General features: G+C 38.7%; 2 protein-coding genes across 5 annotated transcripts; one reads left to right on the top strand and one right to left on the bottom strand.

The window, feature by feature from the left end:
• Nucleotides 1–1,528: 1,528 nt before the first annotated feature.
• On the bottom strand, nt 1,529–22,495 carry LOC131432560 (fumarate hydratase, mitochondrial-like). 2 transcript variants are annotated; one of them, XM_058598901.1, is made up of 4 exons: nt 22,256–22,495; nt 7,810–7,941; nt 2,052–3,057; nt 1,529–1,988 (listed from the first exon to the last, which is right to left on the bottom strand). In XM_058598901.1, exons 1-4 carry the CDS (start codon nt 22,358–22,360, stop codon nt 1,726–1,728), a joined length of 1,506 nt encoding a protein of 501 aa, XP_058454884.1. In that variant the 5' UTR covers nt 22,361–22,495; the 3' UTR covers nt 1,529–1,725. The 2 variants fall into 2 exon arrangements, with proteins under 2 accessions (XP_058454884.1, XP_058454885.1); XM_058598902.1 differs by lacking the exon at nt 22,256–22,495 and adding an exon at nt 12,361–12,654.
• Nucleotides 13,032–24,513, top strand: LOC131432559 (telomerase Cajal body protein 1 homolog). 3 transcript variants are annotated; one of them, XM_058598900.1, is made up of 4 exons: nt 13,032–13,254; nt 13,344–13,670; nt 22,822–24,198; nt 24,286–24,513. In XM_058598900.1, the coding sequence occupies exons 3-4, from the start codon at nt 22,828–22,830 to the stop codon at nt 24,511–24,513; spliced, it is 1,599 nt and encodes a 532-aa protein (XP_058454883.1). In that variant the 5' UTR covers nt 13,032–13,254; nt 13,344–13,670; nt 22,822–22,827. The 3 variants fall into 3 exon arrangements, with proteins under 3 accessions (XP_058454883.1, XP_058454882.1, XP_058454881.1); XM_058598899.1 differs by lacking the exons at nt 13,032–13,254; nt 13,344–13,670 and adding an exon at nt 22,526–22,651; XM_058598898.1 differs by lacking the exons at nt 13,032–13,254; nt 13,344–13,670 and having other exon boundaries at nt 22,526–24,198.
• The last annotated feature ends 53 nt before the right edge of the window (nt 24,514–24,566 follow it).

Below are 24,566 nucleotides of genomic sequence, written 5' to 3' on the forward strand. Positions count from 1 at the left end.
GATCGATATACTTGAAGAAACGTTTGTAGAGCATCAGATGATGGTATATTCTCCCTCGCTGGCATTCGGTGACTAAAGTCTCGAGATTTACCATTGCTGCTGCGTCTGTTTCCAGCTTGGACAGTAATTTTGTTCTAACGTCTGCATCTTTGGAAGCTTGAAGTCCGCAAATGAAAATTAGAGCCTTGAACTGGTCAATTGTCAAGTTGTTCAATTCGAAGTCCTCACACTGGCGATTAACTATACCAGCGTAAGTTACATAGTCATCTACTTCGTTTTTCACAATCCTGAGACAATCATATCGTTGACTGAATTGAGATTTATGAAGTCCAAAAACGCTTTTCAGTTTCTTCACAACTTCTTCAAACGTAAACTCTCGTGGGTGTCGGGGCAGGAGATAGTTTAAAAACTTTTCATGAACTGGATCGCTGAGACTTCGCATCAGTAAACGAATTTTTGCTGCGTCATCCAATTCTCTCCCGTCTGCGCTGAATAAATCTTCATACTTCGAAAACCATCGGTCGAACGTCATACCTTCGGCTGGATTATGATGAAACTCCTTGATTGTCACAGAAAGGGACTCGATGATCTGCTCGGGAATAATATTTCTTTCCTCGCTAATGAGAACTACGACCTGAGCGTTTGAGATTTTTAACCACGCAGAAGGTGCGCTCTCCGATGTCGCTGTTTGAATGCGTCTTCTCGCCCTGACGTCTGCTTCCATCCAACGCACAAGAAGAAATGATCGATTTTCGACCACGGTTTCCCTTTCATAACGTTCAGTTGAAGATATGTGCCTGACTACCTCAAAATTGCGCGAAAAACTCAAGCGAAAGTAGAGTTTTCTGCGTTGTTTTCAAATTAAAAAAAAAAAACTTATTTTAGAGTTGTTTGTGGTTGTCTCACACTGTTCAAAACATTATCCTAAATTCCTAATCATATTTTTGATTAAAATATTGCGAGAATTGTGTTGCTGCCATTAATACAAGTCGAGATATTCACGATTAAGTTCTGCCTATTCTTCCGTATGGCTAATTTTGAAAAGGCGCCCCAGAGTAAGGTATGTCGTGCGGCGTGTGAATTATTTGGTCAAGTGAATGTAATTAAAAATCTTTTAAATCGACGAAATTCCCATGCCCACCAATGTTTAAGAAACTTTTCATATAGTCCCCCCTGGGCCAAGTTTTCTCTCGACAGCCCTGACCTGGACTCTACCTAGTCAAAGAAATTCACATTTATTCGTATTTCGATCGAATCGGATTATTTCGATCGAATGTGAAATTTAGCATTCTGTATTTTGATCGAGTGATGCTTTTGTAAAATTGAAAAAAAGCATTCATTACAATTAGGATTTTACTCTTTTCCTTGTACTTAAATAAGCCAAATATTTAAACAGTATTGAATTATTGTATGTAGCGTGAAAAAGTCCAGCGCAGAATTAAACATTCAGCAGTTTTTTTTCTATTCGGGACGTGTCATCATTTATAAAACGGTAATTTATATCAAAAAAACGACATCAACAAGCGTGTCAACCAAATTTACAAAAGTATATTTGCACCTCATTTCAGAAACTTAATTTTGATCGGGTTGCACTTTGGAGGCAAACACAGAGAGAAAAAAAAACGCAACCAGACTCGCAATCAATTTCTTCTCACCATACAGTAACATTTTTTTTATTCTGAGAGATGCAAATTAATACAAAATGTATCTTACCTAGATCGGTGTTTATTTCGGTCCAAGCATATTTTCCGGACGAACCCATTCACTGAATTGCTGTTCCGTAAGGTAACCCAGCTTGAGAGCTGCCTGTTTCAGTGTGGTGCCTTCCTTGTGCGCCGTCTTGGCGATCTTGGCAGCCTTATCGTAACCAATGTGTGGATTCAGTGCCGTCACAAGCATCAGCGATTCGTTCATGATTTTGTCGATGTTAGCTCGGTTTGCTTCAATGCCAACCACACAGTTTTTGCTGAAAGTACGTGCACTGTCCGCTGCAAGGAAAGCAAACTGTTGGACTCGTTTATTTATTTTTAATAAAATAATTTTCTACTTACACAACAATCGAATGGATCTGAGCACATTAGACACGACTAGCGGTTTGAATACATTCAATTCAAAATGTCCATTGGATCCGCCAACGCTAACTGCCACGTTATTGCCCATGACCTGAGCGCACACCATGGTCATCGCCTCACATTGAGTCGGATTCACCTTTCCCGGCATGATCGAACTTCCAGGTTCGTTTTCTGGTAGACTCAGCTCACCCAGTCCACATCGAGGTCCCGATCCCAAGAATCGGATATCGTTTGCAATTTTCATGCAACTGACGGCAATTGTATTCAAGCAACCCGAAACTTCTACCATTGCATCACGAGCAGCTAATGCTTCAAACTTATTCGGAGCAGTGACGAATGGCAGTCCGGTTAGCTCAGAAATCTTGGCAGCACATTTTTCGGCAAATCCGATGCGAGTGTTCAATCCTGTTCCAACGGCAGTACCTCCCAAGGCCAACATGTACACTCGAGGTAAACATGCGTCAATTCGTTCCATAGCAAAAGCCATCTGCTGGACATAGCCACTGAATTCTTGACCGAGAGTAAGCGGTACGGCATCCTGAGTGTGCGTACGGCCAATCTTAATGATATCCTTGAACTCATCCGATTTGGCCTTCAGAGCATCGTGCAAAATTTTGATGGCTGGTTTTAAATTGCCCGTCAGTTCGCGGGCAACCGAGATGTGAATCGCTGTCGGGAACGTGTCGTTCGATGACTGTGACTTGTTGACGTGATCATTCGGATGCACCGGTGTCTTAGAGCCCAGAGTACCTCCGAGCAGTTCGATCGCCCGATTGCTGATGACTTCGTTTACGTTCATGTTTGTTTGAGTGCCGGAGCCGGTCTGCCAGATGACTAGCGGGAAGTGTTCGTCATACAGTTTACCGGAAATCACATCGTCGGCGGCTTCAGCAATAGCATCCGCAATCTTCGAATCAAGCCCATACTCTTTGTTGACGAGAGCGGCAGCTTTCTTCAAGATGCCCATCGCTGTTATGACTGGTTGCTGCGAAAGAAAGGCAACTCTTTTACTGAATATTTAACATTAGTAGTAAACAACGAAAATTGGAATCGAATGCTTATCGAAAATCTTCTAAAAACATTAAGTTAACTTTGGAACTTTTATAACCAAACCATTTACGTTATTATTATTGATCGTCAAAAAGTGAGGGCTCAAAAGTTCCCATCTCATGCTTCCCCGTTTTTCTATACGGCTTCAACTCGGTGATATCGCCTTCTCCGTTAGTAGCAAAATGAGATGGTGTGAATTGATTTGTATTTAATAACTCATTTGAAATGCGAAAATTATAAAAAATCCTGCAAACATAGACCTAGTATTTTGGCTTAACATCTTATTGCAAAAGTGTCTAAATTGACTTTAATTTATCCAGACTTTTTGTCAACTGGTTTTCATAAAACCCGTCTGTAACATTCCTCGCAATATCCCTAGATGAAAAACGTCATCCTTCGACAAAATCAAAATACGTCTTAAGAGCAAGAGTAACTGATTGGGTATAAATCAGGCGTTTTTTTTGAGAACGGCCAATAAGCAACCTGTCAACTTCCACTGACGAAAGAAATTGCAAGCGAGCTATGAAAGATAGAGTATTAAATTTAAGACCAGACGAAAGAGAAAACTTTTTCCTGCCATTTACTATTATGACTTACTCTCAGCGAGTGCCGAGTCATTCGAAATTACTCTTCAAAGTGAATGTTGATGGATGGCTTATTGGCCGTTCTCAAAAAAAAAAAACGCGTGAAATAATCTTTCTACTCTTATTAGTGTTTTATATAGGAGCGTCTATAGAAAAAATAGTTAGATGTGTGCAATATCATACTATGTCCCAAGGGTATAATTGGATGGTTCCAAAGGTTGAAGGTTCGGATACGGTTGGTAAGAAATAGGATATTGTATGCATACTGGAGTATCGGTAAGAAATGTGAATTGTGTGTACAAAACTGAATAACACAAACGAAATACGCGTAGATACGGAATGGGTCATCAAAATTCGAATTTGCGTGTATGAACAAAACACACGAAAACTTTTTTTCTGTAAAGACATCTCCGAAAAATGTTGGTGCATTGAAAACACTGGGATTTATCGGCTCCCGAACCAGAAATATTTTCCATTGTAGCTTTCAAATAAACCTAACTTTGGCGAAATTCGTTGAGTCATCTTCAAGGAAATTTATCCCACGAAAAAGATTTCGATATTTCCGTCCACGTCCACGGACCTTACCTCTACCGTACGTTTCGCTAAGTTGGACAGATTGGGTTTAGGTTCTGACATACTGCTTTGGTTTCATGTGTATCTCAATAATCATCGATTTGCAATCAAGATGATGGAATATGTATCCAAAGAGTTTATTCATGCATCTGAAATTCCATAAGGTAGCCATCTTGGACCTCTGATCTTCGTCCTGATATTCAACGATGTGAATCTTTCTTTCGCTGATGATCTTAAGCAATTTCAAATAGTTCGAAGCATCTTGGATGCCGTTTTCTCTTGAACTTTGACAACTTTCACCATTTCAAAAGAATAATTTGAAAAATATACCTCTATTATAATGTTTATGACTCTGCAATATACATCTCATCTATCACTATTGTAGTTTTCATACGAACAACTTATGAGTTCCAAAGTATATGTTTGCCTTAGAAATTTCGCACAAAGTTCTTAACGGATCAGGGTCATTTCGCCGAAAGCCGTTTCGCTGAAAGCCATTTCGCCGAAAGGGTCATTTCGCTGAATCCTGAAATCTAAATCCTAAAATCGTAATTGGAAATGATTAAAAAAAAAACAAAGGAAAGATGATAGCGTTAACGCTCCTACAATTGTACTCCATGAATAAAGATTAATTCTTGTACTCTTGAATAAAGATTGTTTCATGAACCTAAGAACGGAGTTCCCACGAAAACTTGTTGACTATTAGCTACTAAGCATCAAAGCAATTGCATAGATGTATCTACCAGGCAAGTGTATGTGGTATTTTCCGTTTATTAAGTGAAAATGAAAAAATATCGTTTCGGTTCATGCACAGATAAAAATATTTTGTGAATTTACATCTATTTTCATGCACATATTTGGAGCAGATAATTAAACATAAAATTACTTTACAATTCTGTACGTTTCAATACAATTTGATCGCAAAATAAGCGTTAATTGAAAGATACAGTTATATTCATTGAAAATTCAATGCAATTCAATTTAGTTTTGCATCGATGAAGGTTTTCAATCAAAATTTCGATTCAACCCATGGCTATTCCATGTTACTATTGATTTACATCTCGTGTAAATTTCATTATTTCTTTCTGTGTGTACTGTCCGACATCGCTACCGCTCGTTCGGATCTAGCTGAAGCAAAGAAACCTAGCTTTGAGTAGACCGGGCAAACGAGGCGGTTACAGGTTTGTATGCAAGAGGCTGCCGCTTCCGACTGGGTCGGCGGCCGATTCAGCTGACGTCGCCTCGGCGGCTTTGTGCCGCCGAGCCATCTTGGTTTCAATTATGTGGCTGTGCCACGTCAGTTATACATACAAGAGACATAACACGCAGGAGACATGACCCTTTCGGCGAAATGACCCATTCGGCCAAACGACTTTCGACGAAAAGATCTATTCGGCGAAACTACTTTCGGTGAAATGGCATTCGGCGAAACGACTTTCGGCGAAATGACCCGCCCGCGTTCTTAACAATTTCATATGAATTTCATAAGACTTTTTATTGGAATTCCAAGTTTCGTGACTTCAAAACGTGGTCTTATGATTCGCATATGATATTCTTGTGGCTGAAAACCATTCGATTTCATTATGGAATTCAATTCAATTGTTTACTTGAGTACAAGACTGAGAAGCATGCTTTAAAACGTAATTATATGCAATCAAAGTTGTCAGTTGTCGACTTGTCCTTTTTTTAAATATTGTGCCGTTCAACACAAAAAAAAACACGGAGAAATCGGTTATTGTATTCAAGCGGTATTTTTTAATCAATCAGTTGGTAAAATTATATAACAAAATTTTAAAGTTTCGGCGGCGAAGTAGAAGAGAAAAAATAGACCCGTAATCGATGTATATGTTTCTGTTGAATTTGTTTCCGTGGATATAGGACTGTAGAGTGAATGCCGTGGTGACCAAACACAACGAAGCACGCTTGGTTTCGTCTAATCAATTGGACTTTCTCTTCATGTGTTTTCATATGCAGGGTAATTTAATTGGTAAAACAATTTCCCCGGTTAGGAGTTAGTTATGGGTTGGAGTCCCGTCTCTGCGGTAACATTTTCGCGGTTTTCATTACATAATTGAATTCATATGTCAATTTTCCAATCTGTTTTCACCAGCCACCTGACACCGGTATGAGAGCACCAGCCATTTGAAAGTACACCGATTACGTTGAGCCCCTCGCGTTTTGATCCCCAAACACTGCGATGTTTTGATACTCATCGCGACTCTCAAATTGTGAAAATTACCTGCATTTGATGTCCCAAAACACTGTCTGCTGTATTTTAGCTAAACCGACAAATTATTGTGAGAGAGTCGACCCAAAACTCACTAATTTTCGTGCACTAAACCAGGTAAACCGTGAAATAATTGCATTACTGATTGTTTGTTTACGTTGCAATTAGCTGATTTTGAAGTTCCGATTTTGATCTCATCAAGATGGTGTCGTGACAGGGGGCCGCTTTTCACCGTTAAATACTGATCATATTTAAAATTTTATGGTATGTTTCGGTTTCTTATTGTCTGCAGTATAGTGAATATTTTAGCCTATCCTGAGTTAGTGATGTTTTTTCTGCTCAGCTATGTGCATTTTTTCTATCGCACGATCGCACATCTAGCAGTTTGTTTGCAAGCTGATCGCCCATCAACCAGTAATGAATGTGCATAGTAGATTAATTGGCTTACTTTTATAAACTTGTGACGCTCAAAAAGACAACACGTGCATCCGCATCCGCTTTCGCAAAAAAAAAATCAAACGCAAATGTTCTTTAGGATACATAACAACAGCTTGAAAAAACCTTTCCGCGTAGCTCAAATTTTAAATTGTAATTTTTAACGAACGATTTCGTGAATTTCGAAGTGCCAAAACAAAGAATGACGCAGTCCATTGATTGTTCTCAGAAGAGAATGTTAACTCGCTGTGATTTTCTCCCTGTACTGAATTGATTCCGGTGATTGATGGGTTAGTCGATATTGCAAACATCATCGGACATGATCATAACTAGTTAAATATTGATTGCAGTTAGGCTATATAGGATCTGATCAGGATGAAGATGTGAGACTTTCTCATAATTTGGTTTGGAGAGCCCTTACACAATAGACATATGATCTACATATAACCATTAACGAATGAAAACATGGGTATGAAGCGACAACAGAACATTTCGAAAGGATATCATATGTTTTATGTTTGTTCATCAAGCTATTGACCAATGTCGTTTTCCCTTAAGAAAACTGAAGCTGACCCAGGGTAGTTTCATCAAACAAACACTTTTCACGGGGGTTTGAGCAAACCTGATATAACAACCAGGTTCAAAACTGACTATATTTATTCTTAGTTCAACAACTTAACGTTCGAAACTAGCTTAACTAGGTTCGAAACTAGCTTCAAACAAATGGTTTGACAGCAGTTAGGGTGGAAACTGGATTTGGTTTGGGATTAAGCGAAAACACCAACAAGAGAAATTATGCGATACCTTCAATATGATGATCAAGTACACATGAAATAGTAGCTAGTAGCTAAACGATCAATTTACTTACCGGCATTCTCTCGGTGGGTCCACCAATGGGAAAGTTCATTGTGGAACGAACGGTTTGGGCACCATAATACTTATCATTCGGCACCTTCAGCTCTCCAAATGTATCCGACTCGGTTCGGAAGCCTTGGCTAACCTGCGACCAAAGAGAAAACCGATTAAATATGTTTTGTCCAAACTAAAATAAGTATCACAAATTGTGCGATAAATGACTAAAAGATTTAAAATATGGTATATTGGCTAAAAGAATATTATAAAAGCACATTCGGCACTTCATTACACGTACGGGTTTTCAAATCTAGAGGAACCAGAGGACTCTGACTCTGACGAAAATAGTGAAGGTAATTCGTTTATCACTACCCAAGGGTCAGTTAAGAGAAAGAAGTCTTCTTCCAAATTACCAAAAAAGACACCTAAAGTTTCATCTTCAAAAAAAGATCCCCGTGTTAAACAAAAAAAGTCAAAACCAAAGACTGTGCCTCCTGGTTTGTCAAATTCACAAACCAATCCAGGATCTAGCACAGAAAAAGGTAATAATCCTGTGGGCTCCATTTCACAGCCACCAACAGGATTACTGAAGTTTTCGGAAATTGTTGAATGGATTTTCTCAGCATTCAATATATCTGAACCCTTAAAGACCCTCATAATGGCATTCCTTCCAATAGCTAGAAATTTTTTGAAGCAGTTATCAGCTCAATTGCCAATTGTCTCAGGTTTTGTATCTTTTGATGGATAATTTATCACCCGCCGCAAATGATACAATCACTGTCCTGCAGTGGAATTGTCGAAGCATCATGCCAAAACTTGATTCATTAAAAATTTTATTGCATAGTCAAAAATGTGATGTATTTGCTTTATGCGAAACATGGCTTACTTCAAACATAGCTTTAAATTTTAATGATTTTAACATTATACGTCTCGATAGAGACTCTCCGTATGGTGGAGTGCTTTTGGGAATTAAGAAATGCTGTTCCTTTTATAGATTAAACATCCCTTCAACTTCTAGTATAGAAGTTGTTGCTTGCCAAATAAACATTAAAGGCAAAGATATTTGCATAGCTTTGGTTTATATTCCTCCAAAAGCACAAGTTGGACAGCGACAGCTTAATGAAATGGTTGAAGCCCTTCCTGCTCCACGATTGATTCTGGGGGATTTAAATTCGCACGGAATGATGTGGGGTTCCGTTTACAATGATAGCAGATCATCTTTAATACAAAACATTTGTGACAATTTTAGCATGACGGTATTAAATATGGGTAGCATGACACGGATCCCAAGACCTCCTGCACGCCCAAGTGCATTAGATATATCTCTTTGCTCAACATCAATTCGACTAGATTGCACCTGGAAAATATTGCCTGATTTACACGGTAGCGATCATTTACCAATCATCATCTCAATTAGCTGTAACAAATGTATTGCTAATTCAGCTAGTATTCCATATGATTTGACAAAAAATATCGACTGGATTACATACCAAAGTAGAATCTCTAGTATTTTGAATTCAATGGAAGAGCTCCCTCCACTTGAAGAATATGACTTCCTCGTTTGTTCGATTCTGGAGGCCGCAGAACAATCCCAAACTAAACGCTTTCCTGGGCCAACGACTAACAGAAGGCCTCCCAACCCCTGGTGGGACAAAGAGTGCTCAGAGGCTAAACTCGCAAAACAAAATGCTTGCAAGACGCTTCTAAAACGGGGAGGAGGAATTCCTCAGAATTTTGAAAAACTTATGGTTTTAGAAACCAAGTACAAGAGCATACTTCGAGCCAAAAAATGTAGCTATTGGAGACATTTTGTCGAAGGTTTGTCAAGAGAAACCTCAATGAGCACTCTTTGGAATACGGCCAGACGAATGAGGAATCGTAACGTGGGCAATGAGAGTGATGAATACTCGAACCGATGGATATTTGACTTTGCTAGGGAAGTTTGCCCAGATTCTGTTCCTACGCAAAGCATTATACGGGAATCTCCTCCAAATAATGGTTTTATTAATAACCCATTTTCAATGATGGAATTTTCTATAGCACTCTTGTCTTGTAACAATAACGCCCCTGGGTTGGACAGAATTAAATTCAACTTGGTGAAGAATCTGCCCGACCTCGCAAAAAGACGTTTGTTGGAATTGTTCAACAAGTTTCTTGAGCAAAATATTGTTCCACCTGACTGGAGACAAGTGAAAGTTATTGCCATTCAAAAGCCGGGGAAACCAGCTTCCAATCACAACTCATATAGACCCATTGCGATGTTGTCCTGCATCAGAAAATTGTTCGAAAAAATTATTCTACGACGTCTCGACACTTGGGTCGAGACGAACGATTTGTTGTCAGATACTCAGTTTGGCTTCCGTAGAAATAAAGGGACGAATGATTGCCTTGCATTACTTTCGTCTGACATCCAAATTGCCTTCGCTCAAAAGCAACAAATTGCATCTGTATTTTTAGACATTAAAGGAGCATTTGATTCAGTTTCCATTGATGTTCTTTCAGACAAGGAGCGCCAACATGGACTTCCAGCGGTTATAAATAATTATTTGCACAACCTTTTGTCAGAGAAGTGCATGTATTTTTCACATGGCGATTTGGCAACATTCAGAATTAGCTACATGGGTCTCCCGCAAGGCTCATGCCTCAGTCCGCTCCTCTATAATTTTTACGTGAATGACATTGACAGCTGTCTAGTAACCCCATGTACACTAAGACAATTGGCAGATGATGGCGTGGTTTCAGTTACTGGGCCCAAAGCTATTGATCTGCATAAACCATTGCAAGATACCTTAGATAACTTGTCCGTTTGGGCTGTTCATCTTGGTATCGAATTCTCTGCGGAGAAAACAGAGTTAGTCGTCTTTTCAAGAAAGCATGATCCCGCGCAGCTTCAGCTCCATATGATGGGAAGAATGATCCAACAGGTTTTAACTTTTAAATACCTCGGGGTGTGGTTCGATTCCAAATGCACGTGGGGAGGACACATTAGGTATCTGATAACGAAATGCCAACAAAGAGTAAATTTTCTTCGAACAATAACAGGATCTTGGTGGGGTTCTCATCCGCAAGTTCTAATAAAATTGTATCAAACAACGATACTTTCAGTGATGGAATATGGATGCGTTTGTTTTCGTTCCGCTGCAAACTCTCATATTATCAAACTTGAGCGAATTCAGTACCGTTGTTTGCGAATTGCATTAGGCTGCATGCATTCGACACATACAATGAGTCTTGAAGTTCTGGCGGGAGCTCTTCCATTTAAAGATCGATTTTGGGAGCTTTCATCACGCCTGCTAATAAGATGTGAGGTGCTGAATCCCATGGTAATTAATAATTTCGAACGACTAGTCGAGCTTCGATCTCAAACAAAATTTATGACAGTATATTTTAACCATATGTCACAGGAAATCAACCCTTCAAGATATATTCCTATCCGTGTCAGCATCCTAAGTGCCCCTGACTCAACTTTATTTTTCGATACATCCATGCAGCGTGAAGTGCGTGGAATCCCGGATCATCTACGCTCGACGGAAATCCCAAAAATATTTTCAAGTAAGTTCAGGCATATTGACTCTGAGAAAATGTTTTATACGGACGGATCGCGAATTGAAGAAGCGACAGGGTTTGGTATGTTCAACAATAATGTTTCGGCCTCATTTAGGCTTCAAGAACCTGCATCTGTTTATATAGCAGAGCTAGCAGCAGTTCATTATAGTTTGAGTGTAATCGTCACATTATCTCCAAACCATTATTTCCTCTTCACAGATAGTCTGAGTGCAATTGAAGCCATTCGCTCAAACATGACTGGCAAGACTGAACCGTTTATCCTGGGCAAAATAAAACAGTGCCTGAACGACATATTGAACAATAATTATCTAATCACTATAGTCTGGATCCCGGCTCATTGCTCCAAAATATCGACAAAGGCATGGTTCAGGGGACTGGATGTAAGTAGGGATTTCATTCGTGTGATGTCCAATCACTACACGTTAGATGCACATCTCCTTCGAATTGGGCTCTCCGAGACTAATCATTGTGCTTGCGGAGAAGGTTATCGGGATATTGATCATGTCGTTTGGACATGCGTGGAGTATCGTGATGTCAGATCTCAACTAATAAATTCTTTGCGTACCCAAGGTAGACTAAAGGCCCCTTTTAAGACTTAGTTCTGATTCCAGCTGCGACCATGAGTTCAACCAATAGCTAAATTAGAATAGAAATTATGTAATGATACAAACAAACTCGAAATACTTTATGAAATTATCAACAAATGTCTGAAAATAACAGCTTATTTTATAATTTATAGAAGTTAATCGTTTGGTTCAAATAATATTTCCGAGTAGATTTCATAATTAATGACGAGTTACCTAAGATGATATTTAAGCTATAAGAGAATATGTTTTAATAAATTCAAAACGTTGTGACTATGTTAGAATTAAATTAGGATAAGAATATTATGTAATAGTGATGCAACGCGAAGAAAAACTTATGTAAACTGCCTTAAGAAATAAACGTATTTATGGAAAAAAAAAACTTCATTACACGCACTTTTTCTCAAAATAATTACCATATTAAAAACAAACAAGCCCACTGAACAATTCACAAACAACCAAAGGTGACCTTAAACAGTTTCGCTTCCTTTCACTTCTGATTTAAATCTGTCTGACTACTAGGTTGGATGGTTTGGTTTTATGTCCAAAAAGTTTGACCGCTGTGGGAAAAATACTACGATCAGTGGTAATAACCGAAAAAAAACACAAACCACCGAAGCGCAGAAACGCAACGATAATGAACCAAAGATGACTAAGAACTGCGCAAACGTTCCAAACAATTCCAGTTGTTCGTGACAAGTAATTATACTGAATGTAGCAAATCTCTGCCAGTGTTGGGTGGATGTATTTGGAGACTGACTTGGATGAAACAAAATTAATCCAACGGACGCTGCAATGCTACTCCGTCATCTCGCTAGGCTGTCTAGCCAGCAAGAGAGAGAGTAAGAGATAAAGGAGTACAAACATTGAAAAAACAACAGATGAATGTGATTGATACCGGTTTGCTCTGGTGGTGATGTAACCGCAGAGGCCTGGCAGGCAAGGCATGTTACTTTCCATTCGAATGTACGACCACTAAGTACTGATTCATGAATTCACTAAGCGGTTTGTGGTGTTCGTCCATTTTACTGATAACTTAGTAGCATTTTCGTTTTCTACATTACTGGTTCAGGACAGTAAAAAGCATCTCGATTACTTTCAAATTCAAATGATCATATCATTCAATTTGACGACTTCGTCTAATCAAATCTTATGGATTATCGCTCTGGAAAAATAATTGAGCATAGAGATATTAGTAAAAACAATATGCAAAATAAATCCTGTAGTGTCACTTTGAATGGTTCGATCTGTTGGGGTGTAGCCAAAGCTTTTAAATTGGAACTCCTTGATTGAGTTAGACGCCGCTATTTGTTAGTATTCAATAAAGAATTTCGTTCCACTATAACAGTGGAACATATTCAAACATAGTTTTTCTTCTCGCAAATAATTCTCAAACAAGATATCGCTAAGAAATTTAGTGCCAGCCGAAACACTTTCAGAAGGATTTCTCTCTTTTCGGGCAATCATCAATGAGGTGTCCGAGAGTTCAACAAACAGGTTCTTACGAAATACGAAGGATGCATCCTCTACGATGACAAAATCTACGTGAAGATGGATTATGAGATGCTTCCCAGACAAAAGTTCTATAAAGCTGTAGACGACAAAACCCCAAGAAAGCTTTTTATTTGACAAGGTACTTACAACTGCGAACAAAGAACTAAAGTTTACATGAGAGACCCGACTATGGATTCCCAAATGTACAAGACGGAGGAGTGCCTGAAAAAGCGTAAGTTCACAATTTAAAGTTTTTGCCTGATATGACAACCAAAGTAGCAATCCGCAACTAGTTCTAAGCTTGAGCGACCACCCCTGGTTGCTACTCCGTTACTGATCGGGATTAGCTGAATTTGTACAGGGAGTTTCTAGATGATCCATCCTGGGACTGGAAAATCATCCTTCAATGTACATCTTCTGGTAATCCCAGAATTCATTGATCAGTACCGGCGCCGGCCAGGCCCGAACGTAGATCGCCTAAGGAATGGGAAGGAATGTTAGTCCAACATTTGTTGTTACTAGAGGCCGTATATACTACTGCGCACTCCACAAGTGTCACGGGAAAAGGATATTTATTAGTAAAAATTTCAGTATTGGTATTATTCGCGCGCGACTCAGTATGTTCCGGTTTCAAGATCCTCGGATGCACCACTAAACTCACTGATTTCCCGAGTGAACGTTCCAACAATATCTTATATTGAAGTCCCGGAAAGTCTTGATTCACAGCTCTTATTCGAGTAAAATGAAGAAAGATTAGCAATACTCTCGCGTAACGAATAAAAACTTACCTATTTTTTATAAATGAAATAACGTGTTACAAAATAAACGAGTGAATAGGATTTAGACAAAATAGTTGATTTATTGCATTGACATATTCTAAACAGTTGTTATAAAACCATTATTTATTATTTATTATTCTTTATTATTTCATTATTTTATTTACTTATTAAAATTATCAATTGGTTATATAGGTTGATCTGGGTAGCCGGCTACCGATAAAAATCTTAATTTATTGTTTGAAATATTAATATCAAGTGTTTCTTTACTACGTGTTCAATATATCGATATATGTTATGTCTGTTATTAACTTTGTAATATCAACGGATTTGCGCAATAGTTTTAGATTATTTATTTTTTTATCATTCAATTTATAATCCTGACAGACAATCAATAACATGGAAGAAGAAAACATTCCAAATAAAACTTTTGTTCGAAGTTAGACGGAAATTGACGGAAACAAAATCACGAACATGTTTTCTCTGTTATACTGGTTAATGTGACAGAAATATTTTATCATTACATAATTAGTTACCCAATAGTTTTTTTAACTTTCCAATCACATCTTTTTGTTATAATGAACCAATTATTATTTATAATCTATATGCTATGTTGTTGTTGTTTTAGCTACTAGTTAAAAATAAATTTATTTGACGTTGCGAAACCGTTATGAGCACGGAAGCGTATGTGCAAATCGCTTCTGTGTATTAATTTAGCAGTAACATAGATATTACAAGATTATAACATACAATTTCTTTATTGATTCAGGTAGCTATCCGTTAGCTTCCGAAACGTAAACGAAAATGAATCGTAGAAAACTTTTCGTTGGATTGAATATTGTGAACACATTATGGAGTCGTAAGAAGTGTATGAACTATACATAAAACAATATATTACGTTTTAAAAAACTAATATTGACAAATATAATAAGTGGCTATTTAAGTCATATTTTCTCTACATACTATCATAAATACGAAGAAATTATAATTCTCCATATAAATGAATTTAAACAAATAACTAATAAGAGTTTAGTGTACATGATTTAATTTAGAGCATTTACAACGGGGGGTAATCAAGGATGGCTTTTATCGTATCAAAGAACGCTCACGAGCAACTCTTCACACGATTCAATCAGTGCCATAAAAAAGAGACGGATATCATCGCAGCAACAAAAAACCGGCATGGTTCATTTAACATAGAATAGACACCAGTGCGAGAGCGAATTTCTCTCCATGACCTGTCTGAGAATCAAAGGTTAGCTCGCTGCTGTGGGGATTCGCACTGAAGCAACAAACGGTCGCTTATTCTCGTTTCGCGATCCGATTCTGTATGGGCAGTGGATAATTGCTATAGAATTATTTTACTATTGCCGCTTATTCTAACTATGTGCATATAACCTTTGTATAAGTTGTGTCTATGAAAATGTATATGAATTCTCCACACAAGGGTTATGAAATATTGCAACCTAGTATGAGAATCATCAAGTCGAATCATCGATTCGATTTTCTGCGATAACTGTCAACTTGCGATTCTCTCTTGGTAAATTCCACACAGCACCAATCATTATCAGACTGTATTTTTTTATGGGCCGTGAAATACTCAGATTATGAAGTGGAGCGAAGAAATGTAGAAAAATTCTCTCGCGGTTCATGCATTGAGAGACTCGAGTTCTTGTAGCATCTTCTACCAGATTGAAAATGTTGTATACAATATAGATAAATATCGAGCAGTTTCTGTCAAATTTTCGGTAATCACCAACACTGGGGGTAATTTCATAGTTTGTTTTTTGCATCTTTATAAACAGATTTTGATTGAAGACGCATCAAAAAACACTTAACGAAAATTAAATTAAATTTTGCTCGAAAGTTTTAAAATCGTTGTAAAATTTGTACATCGTATCAAGTTTTTAGTTTAAAATACTATGCTGCTTTATATTGTTGATAGAAACAATCATTCAAAATTTCTTGTTGAAAACTAGTCGCAGATAAGCTGCCGTAACAACAATGATTACTTGGGAGATTTGAAGGGACTCGAGAGCGAAATTCGAAGGGACGCGAGAGCTCCCAGACTCGGACGTAGTACATCACTCTATCCATCGTTGCTTTGACCAATCGCGTTAGTTTATCAGGTAAACCGTATTCGTGCATGATCTGCCATAGCTGTTCTCGATCGATTGTGTCGTTTACCGCTTTGAAGTCAATGAATAGGTGATGCGTGGGTACGTTATATTCACGACACTTCCGGAATACTTGTCTATCGTCAACATTCAATACTTTTTCCAAGTGTAGTATTAATTTTATTGCGAATCAAACAACCGGTTGTAAAATCTAACAAGGTGTGCATCGAAAAAGAACATGTGACACTACATAAAAATCCCTGAAATTTACAAATTGACCATTTTTATCGATTTGAGCAGCTTCATATAAATTGACAAAAATCATTGATTTTCATGCTCCTATAATATTTCTTATCATCTATCCTATAATATTATGTTTTGTAGTATTTTACAAGACTGGCTTGGAGCTAATCTTCCTGTCACACGTAGACCGAACTCCCCGCCTTGGAGTACGCCACTTTTGCGTTCATTGCGCCGAAAACGAAATGCATGCCAGCGCAAACTTCGCCGTAGACGTTCGACTGTTACTACCCATGATTTTCATGCCGCCAGCACTGCTTATCGGAACCTTAACGCTGTCCTTTACAGATCTTATGTTCTGCGAGTTCAAGCAGGCTTGCGACACAATCCTAAAGGCTTTTGGAATTACGTTAACTCTAAACGGAAAACATCAAAAATACCTCCTAATGTCTACTTTGAAGATGTGACTGCATCTTCAACTGCGACCGCTTGTGAATTGTTTGCGAATCACTTTGCCTCTGTTTTCGCTTCCTGCTCTGCTACCGAGTCTGAGTTGACTTCTGCCTTAGCTACTGTACCGCATAATGTTGCTGATTTGAGTACCTTTTATGTGTCACCGGATATGGTACTTAATGCTATCAAAAAACTTAAAAGCTCGTTCTCTCCTGGTCCAGATGGAATTCCGGCTGTTGTGTACTGCCGCTGTGCTGTCGCTTTAGCTGAACCCTTATCTCAAATTTTCAATCGATCGTTTAGTGAGGCAAGGTTTCCTGAAGTTTGGAAACAATCTTACATGTTTCCAGTGTTAAATGGAGACCGACGAAATGTCCAGCAGTACCGTGGAATTGCAAATCTTTCAGCCGGAAGTAAATTATTCGAAATTATCGTCTACCAGTTTATTCTCCGCCAAACCACTAGTTACATTTCACCTGACCAGCATGGATTTATGCCAGGCCGATCCGTTTCAACTAATCTACTGCAATTTGCGTCAACTTGCATTAACCATATAGAAGAGAAAGCACAGGTCGACGTTATATATACTGATTTGAAAGCAGCCTTCGATCGTATCGATCACGAAGTTCTTCTTCGTAAGCTCAGTTTACTTGGCGCCACACACCAGCTAACTACTAGGCTACGATCTTACCTCACCCAAAGAATTATACGTGTTAAATTAGGTTCTTGTGAATCGTCCGCATTCACCAATAGATCAGGTGTGCCACAAGGTAGTAATCTGGGTCCCCTGCTGTTTACTCTCTTTTTCAATGATGTGGCTACGGTTTTGGGTGCTGGATGCAAGCTTATATATGCTGACGATCTCAAGCTCTATCTAGTAGTAAAGTCGATTGAAGACTGCTATCGATTACAAACCGTATTAAATAGTTTCGTGGAGTGGTGTCGCTCCAATCTGCTGATCATTAGCATCGCTAAATGTTCCGTAATGACATTTCATAGGAAGAGCAATCCGATCATCTTCAGTTACAGTATTGATGGTATAAACCTACATAGAGTCAGTGAAATCAGCGATCTCGGCGTTATTTTTGACCACAAACTGAATTTTAACTCTCATATAGCTAACATAACTAAAAAAGCGTATAGGCAACTGGGATTCATTTCAAAAATATCCCGCGACTTTACTGACCCATATTGTTTGAAATCACTTTATTGCTCTTTAGTCAGGCCAATACTTGAGTTTGCATCGCCAGTTTGGAATCCACATCAGCTAACTTGGAGCTTGAAACTTGAAAGAATTCAGAAAAGGTTCATACGATTAGCGCTCAAGAATCTACCATGGCGTGATCCGCAGAACCTTCCACCATACAAAGATCTTTGTCAGCTACTAAACCTTGAATCATTAGAACGTCGTCGTCGTATACAACAAGCCGTAACAGTAGTGAAAATCCTGAATGGTGAAATTGATGTACCCGAACTGCTATCCCGTATAGATCTACGAACCTCTAGGAGAACTCGCGATGTATCATTACTATCGACAAGATTTCATCGCACAAGTTTTGGATATCACGAGCCAGTTACTTCTATGATACGCACTTTTTCACAAGTAGATAGTGTCTTCGAGTTTGGCGACTCATCAAAAAAATTTGCATCCATCATACGCAGACTACAACTTCTGTGATATATTTTATTTTATTTAATTTTTGTATGTATTCTGCTTTTAATCAACGACAATTATATTAGTGTTATGTGTATTATGTCATTATTTTTAGTATAGTTGAAAAGATAGTGGTTTTTATGCCTGTTTGAGAACTATGCCATTGGATGTGTTGGTAAACTCAAATGGGCTTTTTCCCACTCAAATCATTTAGACTGCAATGTCCGATGATTCAAAACAAATAAATAAATAAATAAATAAATTATTCATCGACTAAAACTCACAGCTTAATATGATGTTTAAAATCTCATTGATACGTCCCGGGTTGGCGGTTCAATGCATAAGGTACTGGTCTTACAAACTAGTTGTCGTAGGTTCGAGCCCTGACCTGGAAGGATTCGTAGTGTCAGTAGAATCGTAGCACCAGCCATGCAATGGTTCTGTACAGTCTAAATCGGATGCGAAGTCTGTTAAAACAGATGGTAAAATTCCACTACAGGAATGTAATACCAAGGCTTTGCTTTTTTTACGTGGTATCATTAGTTAATAACTCCTGTAGGATTTCTGTTGTAACTAATTTTCACACGCCTCACTAGTTTAAAAACAATATAGACGATCTTAGACGAAAATCAATCGACAATCATGTCAGATGACATACACGATGACCTTGCAAAACCGGTATGTGCTGGTACGGAAGAAGAAAACCAGTGGCGCCTCGTGACAAAATTGACTAATTGTGCACTGCCTATGTGGTATGATAGCAGATGTAACAGTTCGTAGTAAGTAAAAACTAAAGATTGAGGAATGGAGATTCGCTTGTATTTTTTAATACAATGAGATAACCTTCGGATGGGATTTTTTATTAAGCAAACAAATCTCAGACCTGAGATGAGTAATTCTTTCTCTTCTTGAATCTGTGCAGTAATTCATGTGCACGGAAGAGATACTACCACAGCGACAACAGATACTTGAAATTTTATGTCTGATGTATATGAGATGCGTGTAAATACACGCAATTCCGGTGCGATCCAACCTGCTTTCATCGAATGACTAAAGATTCAAAAAAAACAATTGAATTTGGATGGGGTGAGGGACGCAGTTTATTCCTTCAATTCGACAGGTTGTGCAGTGCACGAGGTGCACATGAAAACGAGAAAGCGTGCCTTGTTCAATTTCGTATAGCGATCAGAGTGGCCACATTTCAATCTGTATTTTTCAGTAGCAAAATCCGTACATCTGTATCGGAAGATAAAATTCTGTATATGAAAATGATAAGAAATAAAAGCGCAACGAAAGTAAAAAGTCATAAAATCGAATCTGAAAATGGCAGCTACTGTTTGTTTAGAGGTAACGTATCGTAATGTGATTGGTTATTTTTTTACAACCTTAGATTATGACCAAAGCCACCATCTTTCCATCTTATCAGAAAAAATAGCAGATGGAACCATTTGTAGTTTTTACCATCCTTGAGATTCTCTTTTATTCAGCTTGTACTAACCAGTATTATAACACAATCATAATAACGATGCTAACCCGATTTTTACAGTCCTAGGTTCAGATAAAAAATATCATAGTCCCATAGGTGGCTATTGAATTTCATCATGCTTTCATAGGGTAAAGTGTGTTTAAAATGGCACATGTAAAAAGGGTACAATTTTTCTAGATTTGACTCAAAACTTATTTAGTTTGTAGGCTATATTCGGAATATGTCTGTGTGCGCACCTGTCTACACTTCTTCTATCCACTCAATTTTCTCGGAAGCGGCGAAACTGATTTTAACAATCTTAGGTTCGGTTGAAGACAACTATTTGAACACAGTTCGCTTTCACATCTCATCCAAGTCAGTCGATAAAACAAAACCGCTTACGTTCGGGACGGAAGAAACCAAGTACAGTATTGTGTAGTGAACAATAGAACAATCTCGAAATGAGTGAACCAAACGAACAAAAGCTACCGCCGACACGAAAGAATACAATTGTTGTTGACTTCAGGCGGTGCAAAATTCGACCTTCGATACGAGAACTTGAAGGTTTGCTTAAGGAGCAAATGCATCTTGACATTAACTTCAATGCAATAAGACGAATAATGTTGTTTACATCCAGTTTTATAAAGAGTTGGAGGCAATTCAATTCACAAAAGACAATAACAATGGATGTCTGTTCTCTGTGACTTCATGCCGTAGAAGTTATTATCGGGTAAACACGGTAAACGGCTATCCGCATTAGGCCGATCCGACCGATCCGAGCTCTCCGGCGTTTACTTTTTCTCTGCTTCGGCTATGGCTGAGCTGCACATGTTTTAAACATTCGAACCCGACCTCCCGCGAACAACTCTTAGCAGCAGAGATGCCAGGTTCACTGTATAATCTGTGTTTCACAGATTTTCAATATACTGCACAGATTTCCGAAAGCGATCACAGACTGAATACAATGAAAATATGTTTCGGCCAGTGCGCTTGATAGCGTCGAGACTATGCTCGCGAAAATTATACCTTTCTACAAGGTTCTTATGTGAAGCGGACACAGATTTTGCACTGGTTATTATATCGAACAGATTATTGGAAAAATGAGCTGGCATCCTTACTCAGTAGTGAAAACCGATGCTAGACTACAGACTCTCATAGTAACAGACTGGCGAATACTTCTTAGGGAGCCAAACGAACCTACAACCTATGCTACAACATATGAATTTGACGGTTCGTTTGGCTCCCAAAGAAGTATTCGCCGGTCTGTTACTATGAGAGTATGTAGGCTAGATGTAATACTTATAATCTTAGCATTGGGGCAACAACATAAGCAACTGGCACAACCTTACAGATTCTTCTATCGATATTTTTTAATAATTCAACTAGTATAGGATTTATAGCTCAAATGGTAATCCGGCATCTGCCATGACGCATCAAGGTCTATTCAAAATTTTCCAAATCGGCTTCGTCCCGGTACGGACGCGAATATCCTTCAACACGTTTCGTTGCGTGTATTAACACTTGCCCGACATCGTCTCATGTCGGAATACACACATTGAATCGTGGGAATTTGGGAGGCAAGTGCAATCTATCACTAGACGAATGTATTGCTCGTTTTTGAACTTCTCTTCCAGCAATGATCAACACTAACCGGCTTGCATTTCTTTCTTTTGGGAGATCTATCGGGTAACAAGCATTCATATTGGTGTCCATTTCTTTCACTAGGGTCACTCATTTTGCTTCATAAAAAACACTGTTATCAACGACTCCTGAAAACTAACGATGTACCAAACGATATGACCGATCCAACCGACCGATTACCACCAACTGCACTCTAAACAAAATAGATTGATTTACTGAATTAAGGTAAAGTTGTATTGTTCTGTAATTCATGATAGGAAAACGATGGCACAACAATAGTACTGTTCTGATTAAAATGAATAAATTTGACTCTAGTCGCGATTATGTATACCGTTTAAAAATTTTCTGCTTATACCGACAATCACGATTATCATTTTGTTTCGCATTTGCACTTTATCAAATTATTTAGCTTTCAATTTCAATGAGATTATGTAATTTTCGCATTTATCTTAGCCGATAAAAGATACTTACCTTGGTAGCGGTGGACAGGGTTCGGGTTTGTGCGGCGACAATTAATTTCAACTGCTGCTGGCCTCGCAAAGCAACACGCGACAGGTGCAAGATCCTGCAAGCCATTCTTCTTGTTCTGTATCAAAAACTTCTCACAATCCGGTGATAAAAATTAAAATAAGGATATGAGCACTGCTTTCGTTTTTTTAGGAACAACGAAACCAACAGCAGCAGAACGCAACTGCACACGATGTGAAAAATATTTTTGTCACTTCTGTCAGTTTCGCAGGTTTTGTTATTATTTCAAATGTATGTGTGTTTGTGAAATCGTTTTCCATTGATGTTTCTGAGTGTCAAATCGGTTAATTTGTAAACAAAATCATGCGTAAATTCACGATTTATTTCAGTTCGAAATAGGTATAACATGATTAGTAAATCTAAATCATCGTGATGTTGCATGAATTCTGTATAATAATTAGAACCACATAAAAATTCATAACTTAACATTTCTAATTCTAACAATTCGTTGTTTCGATGCGCTTTATGTAATGAAAATTTCATGATATAATTTGTATAAAACAAACGAGAACCCCATGGAGGAAGCAACAGACAGCGAAAGTTATCTTCTAAAGGAGTCAGAAAAACTATCTTCAAAAGTTAAGACAGTGGAACATTTTGAGTTGAATGACAGCAGAAAGGCAAGTGAATCAATTATTGCAAATAATGGAGTAGAGCATCAGGAACCACCGGCAATCGAAGAACTCACCGAAAATGCTATTGAAGAGAAATTGCTCAACAATGTGGAAATAGAATCAGATTCCGAATCTAACCTGGATGAGGCAGCTCTTCTGGAAGAAGCAAAACCTGATCCTGTTGATCCGATGATAACCGACAATACGGAAAAACTTAGTGATAATGTAACTCCTGAGTCAATGTTTGCCGATCATGTTTCCGATACACACCAGTGTACCAGTGCGCTTGAAACGCAAGTCGAATATTCTGAAGTTCCTCAACGAACCGATTATGAACAGGAGTATTTGAAAACTATGACGATTTGTGAGATTGGTCGTTGTTCTTGGGACAAAGCGACAAAGCAAAATTACGTACGTGGATGTCTCTGGTCTCCAGATGGAACATGCGTCCTAGCAGCGGTTAACAACGATGGGATGCATGTGTTTGAACTTCCCTCGGATATGTACTCGTCACAACAAATATCTACAGAGCGCCCGGTTCAGCTGCTCGACGCTCCGGTACACGTGCGAGAATCAACCTTGGTATACGACTACAAATGGTATCCTGGGATGAACAGTTCCATGCCAGAGACCAGTGTGTGGATTGCCTCTAGACAGCATGAACCGATTCAGATGTGGGATGCATACACGGGAAAGATCCGATGTTCTTACAAAGGGTATAATTCGGTAGATGAAGTAGAAGCAGCCCTTAGTCTTGCTTGGTCTTTGGACGGAGGGAGTATATATGGTGGCTATAAGAAAAGTATCAAAGTGTTCGACGTGAAAACACCAGGAAGAGAAATATCCTCTTTTTCTACCAAAGTCACTGCTTCTTGTATGACGGTATGCTCACCATTACCAAATTTGTTAATTTTCGGTTCATGGAGTCGTTCAATTACGGCTCTTGTGACCAACACTAATCAAACCATTCCTGTTGGAAACAACTCACAAGAGTGCAGTCACAATGCTGGAGTTACGTTGCTCACGTTTATTCCCCGGACGAATCTGTTCGTATCCGGTGGCCGAAAGGATCGCAAACTGATGATGTGGGACATTCGGAAATTAACACAGCCGTACCATGTACTCGATCGGATTTGCGATACCAACCAGCGCATCTATTTCGACAGTTCGCCGTTTGGAGAATGGCTCATTACTGGTAACACAGACGGAACTGTGCGCGCCTGGAATTTGCTGCAAATCGAGACGGCCAGTAGGTCATACCGTCAGTATAATGTAAGTTCGGGTGCACGAGGTCATTGCTATTTTATGCAAGTTCGGGGATAGGGATGAATGATGTGACTATTTTTTTTTTATTTATAGTTTCCACTACATCGGGATTGTTGCAACGGCGTCTCGTTTCACCCATCCAAACCAATAGTGGCCACGGCGAGTGGACAATTTCACTTCGCTTCCCCTGAACGCGCCGAGGAAGCTCTTGGCTTGGATGACTCAGCTGCAGACAACATGGTCGGGCTCCAAAAATCTAAAGATCAGGAAAATTCACTTACACTATGGTGGATTGGCGCTTTGGATTCTTCGGAACAATAATTTCACACTGGGAATCGAGCCCCATAAAGTTTTTTGTGTGTAGTACATTTTTC

This window comes from Malaya genurostris, chromosome 2, assembly GCF_030247185.1.
Source record: "Malaya genurostris strain Urasoe2022 chromosome 2, Malgen_1.1, whole genome shotgun sequence".
NCBI lineage: Eukaryota > Metazoa > Arthropoda > Insecta > Diptera > Culicidae > Malaya > Malaya genurostris.

Coding starts and splice junctions, on each gene's coding strand:
- LOC131432560 (XM_058598901.1), bottom strand. CDS start 22,360: ATGGCTTGCAGGATCTTGCACCTGTCGCGTGTTGCTTTGCGAGGCCAG. Junction 3,058..7,809: donor GACCCACCGAGAGAATGCCG/GTAAGTAAATTG, acceptor TTTCTTTCGCAG/CAACCAGTCATAACAGCGAT. Junction 1,989..2,051: donor CAGATCCATTCGATTGTTGT/GTAAGTAGAAAA, acceptor CTTTCCTTGCAG/CGGACAGTGCACGTACTTTC.
- LOC131432559 (XM_058598900.1), top strand. CDS start 22,828: ATGGAGGAAGCAACAGACAGCGAAAGTTATCTTCTAAAGGAGTCAGAA. Junction 24,199..24,285: donor GGTCATACCGTCAGTATAAT/GTAAGTTCGGGT, acceptor TTTTATTTATAG/TTTCCACTACATCGGGATTG.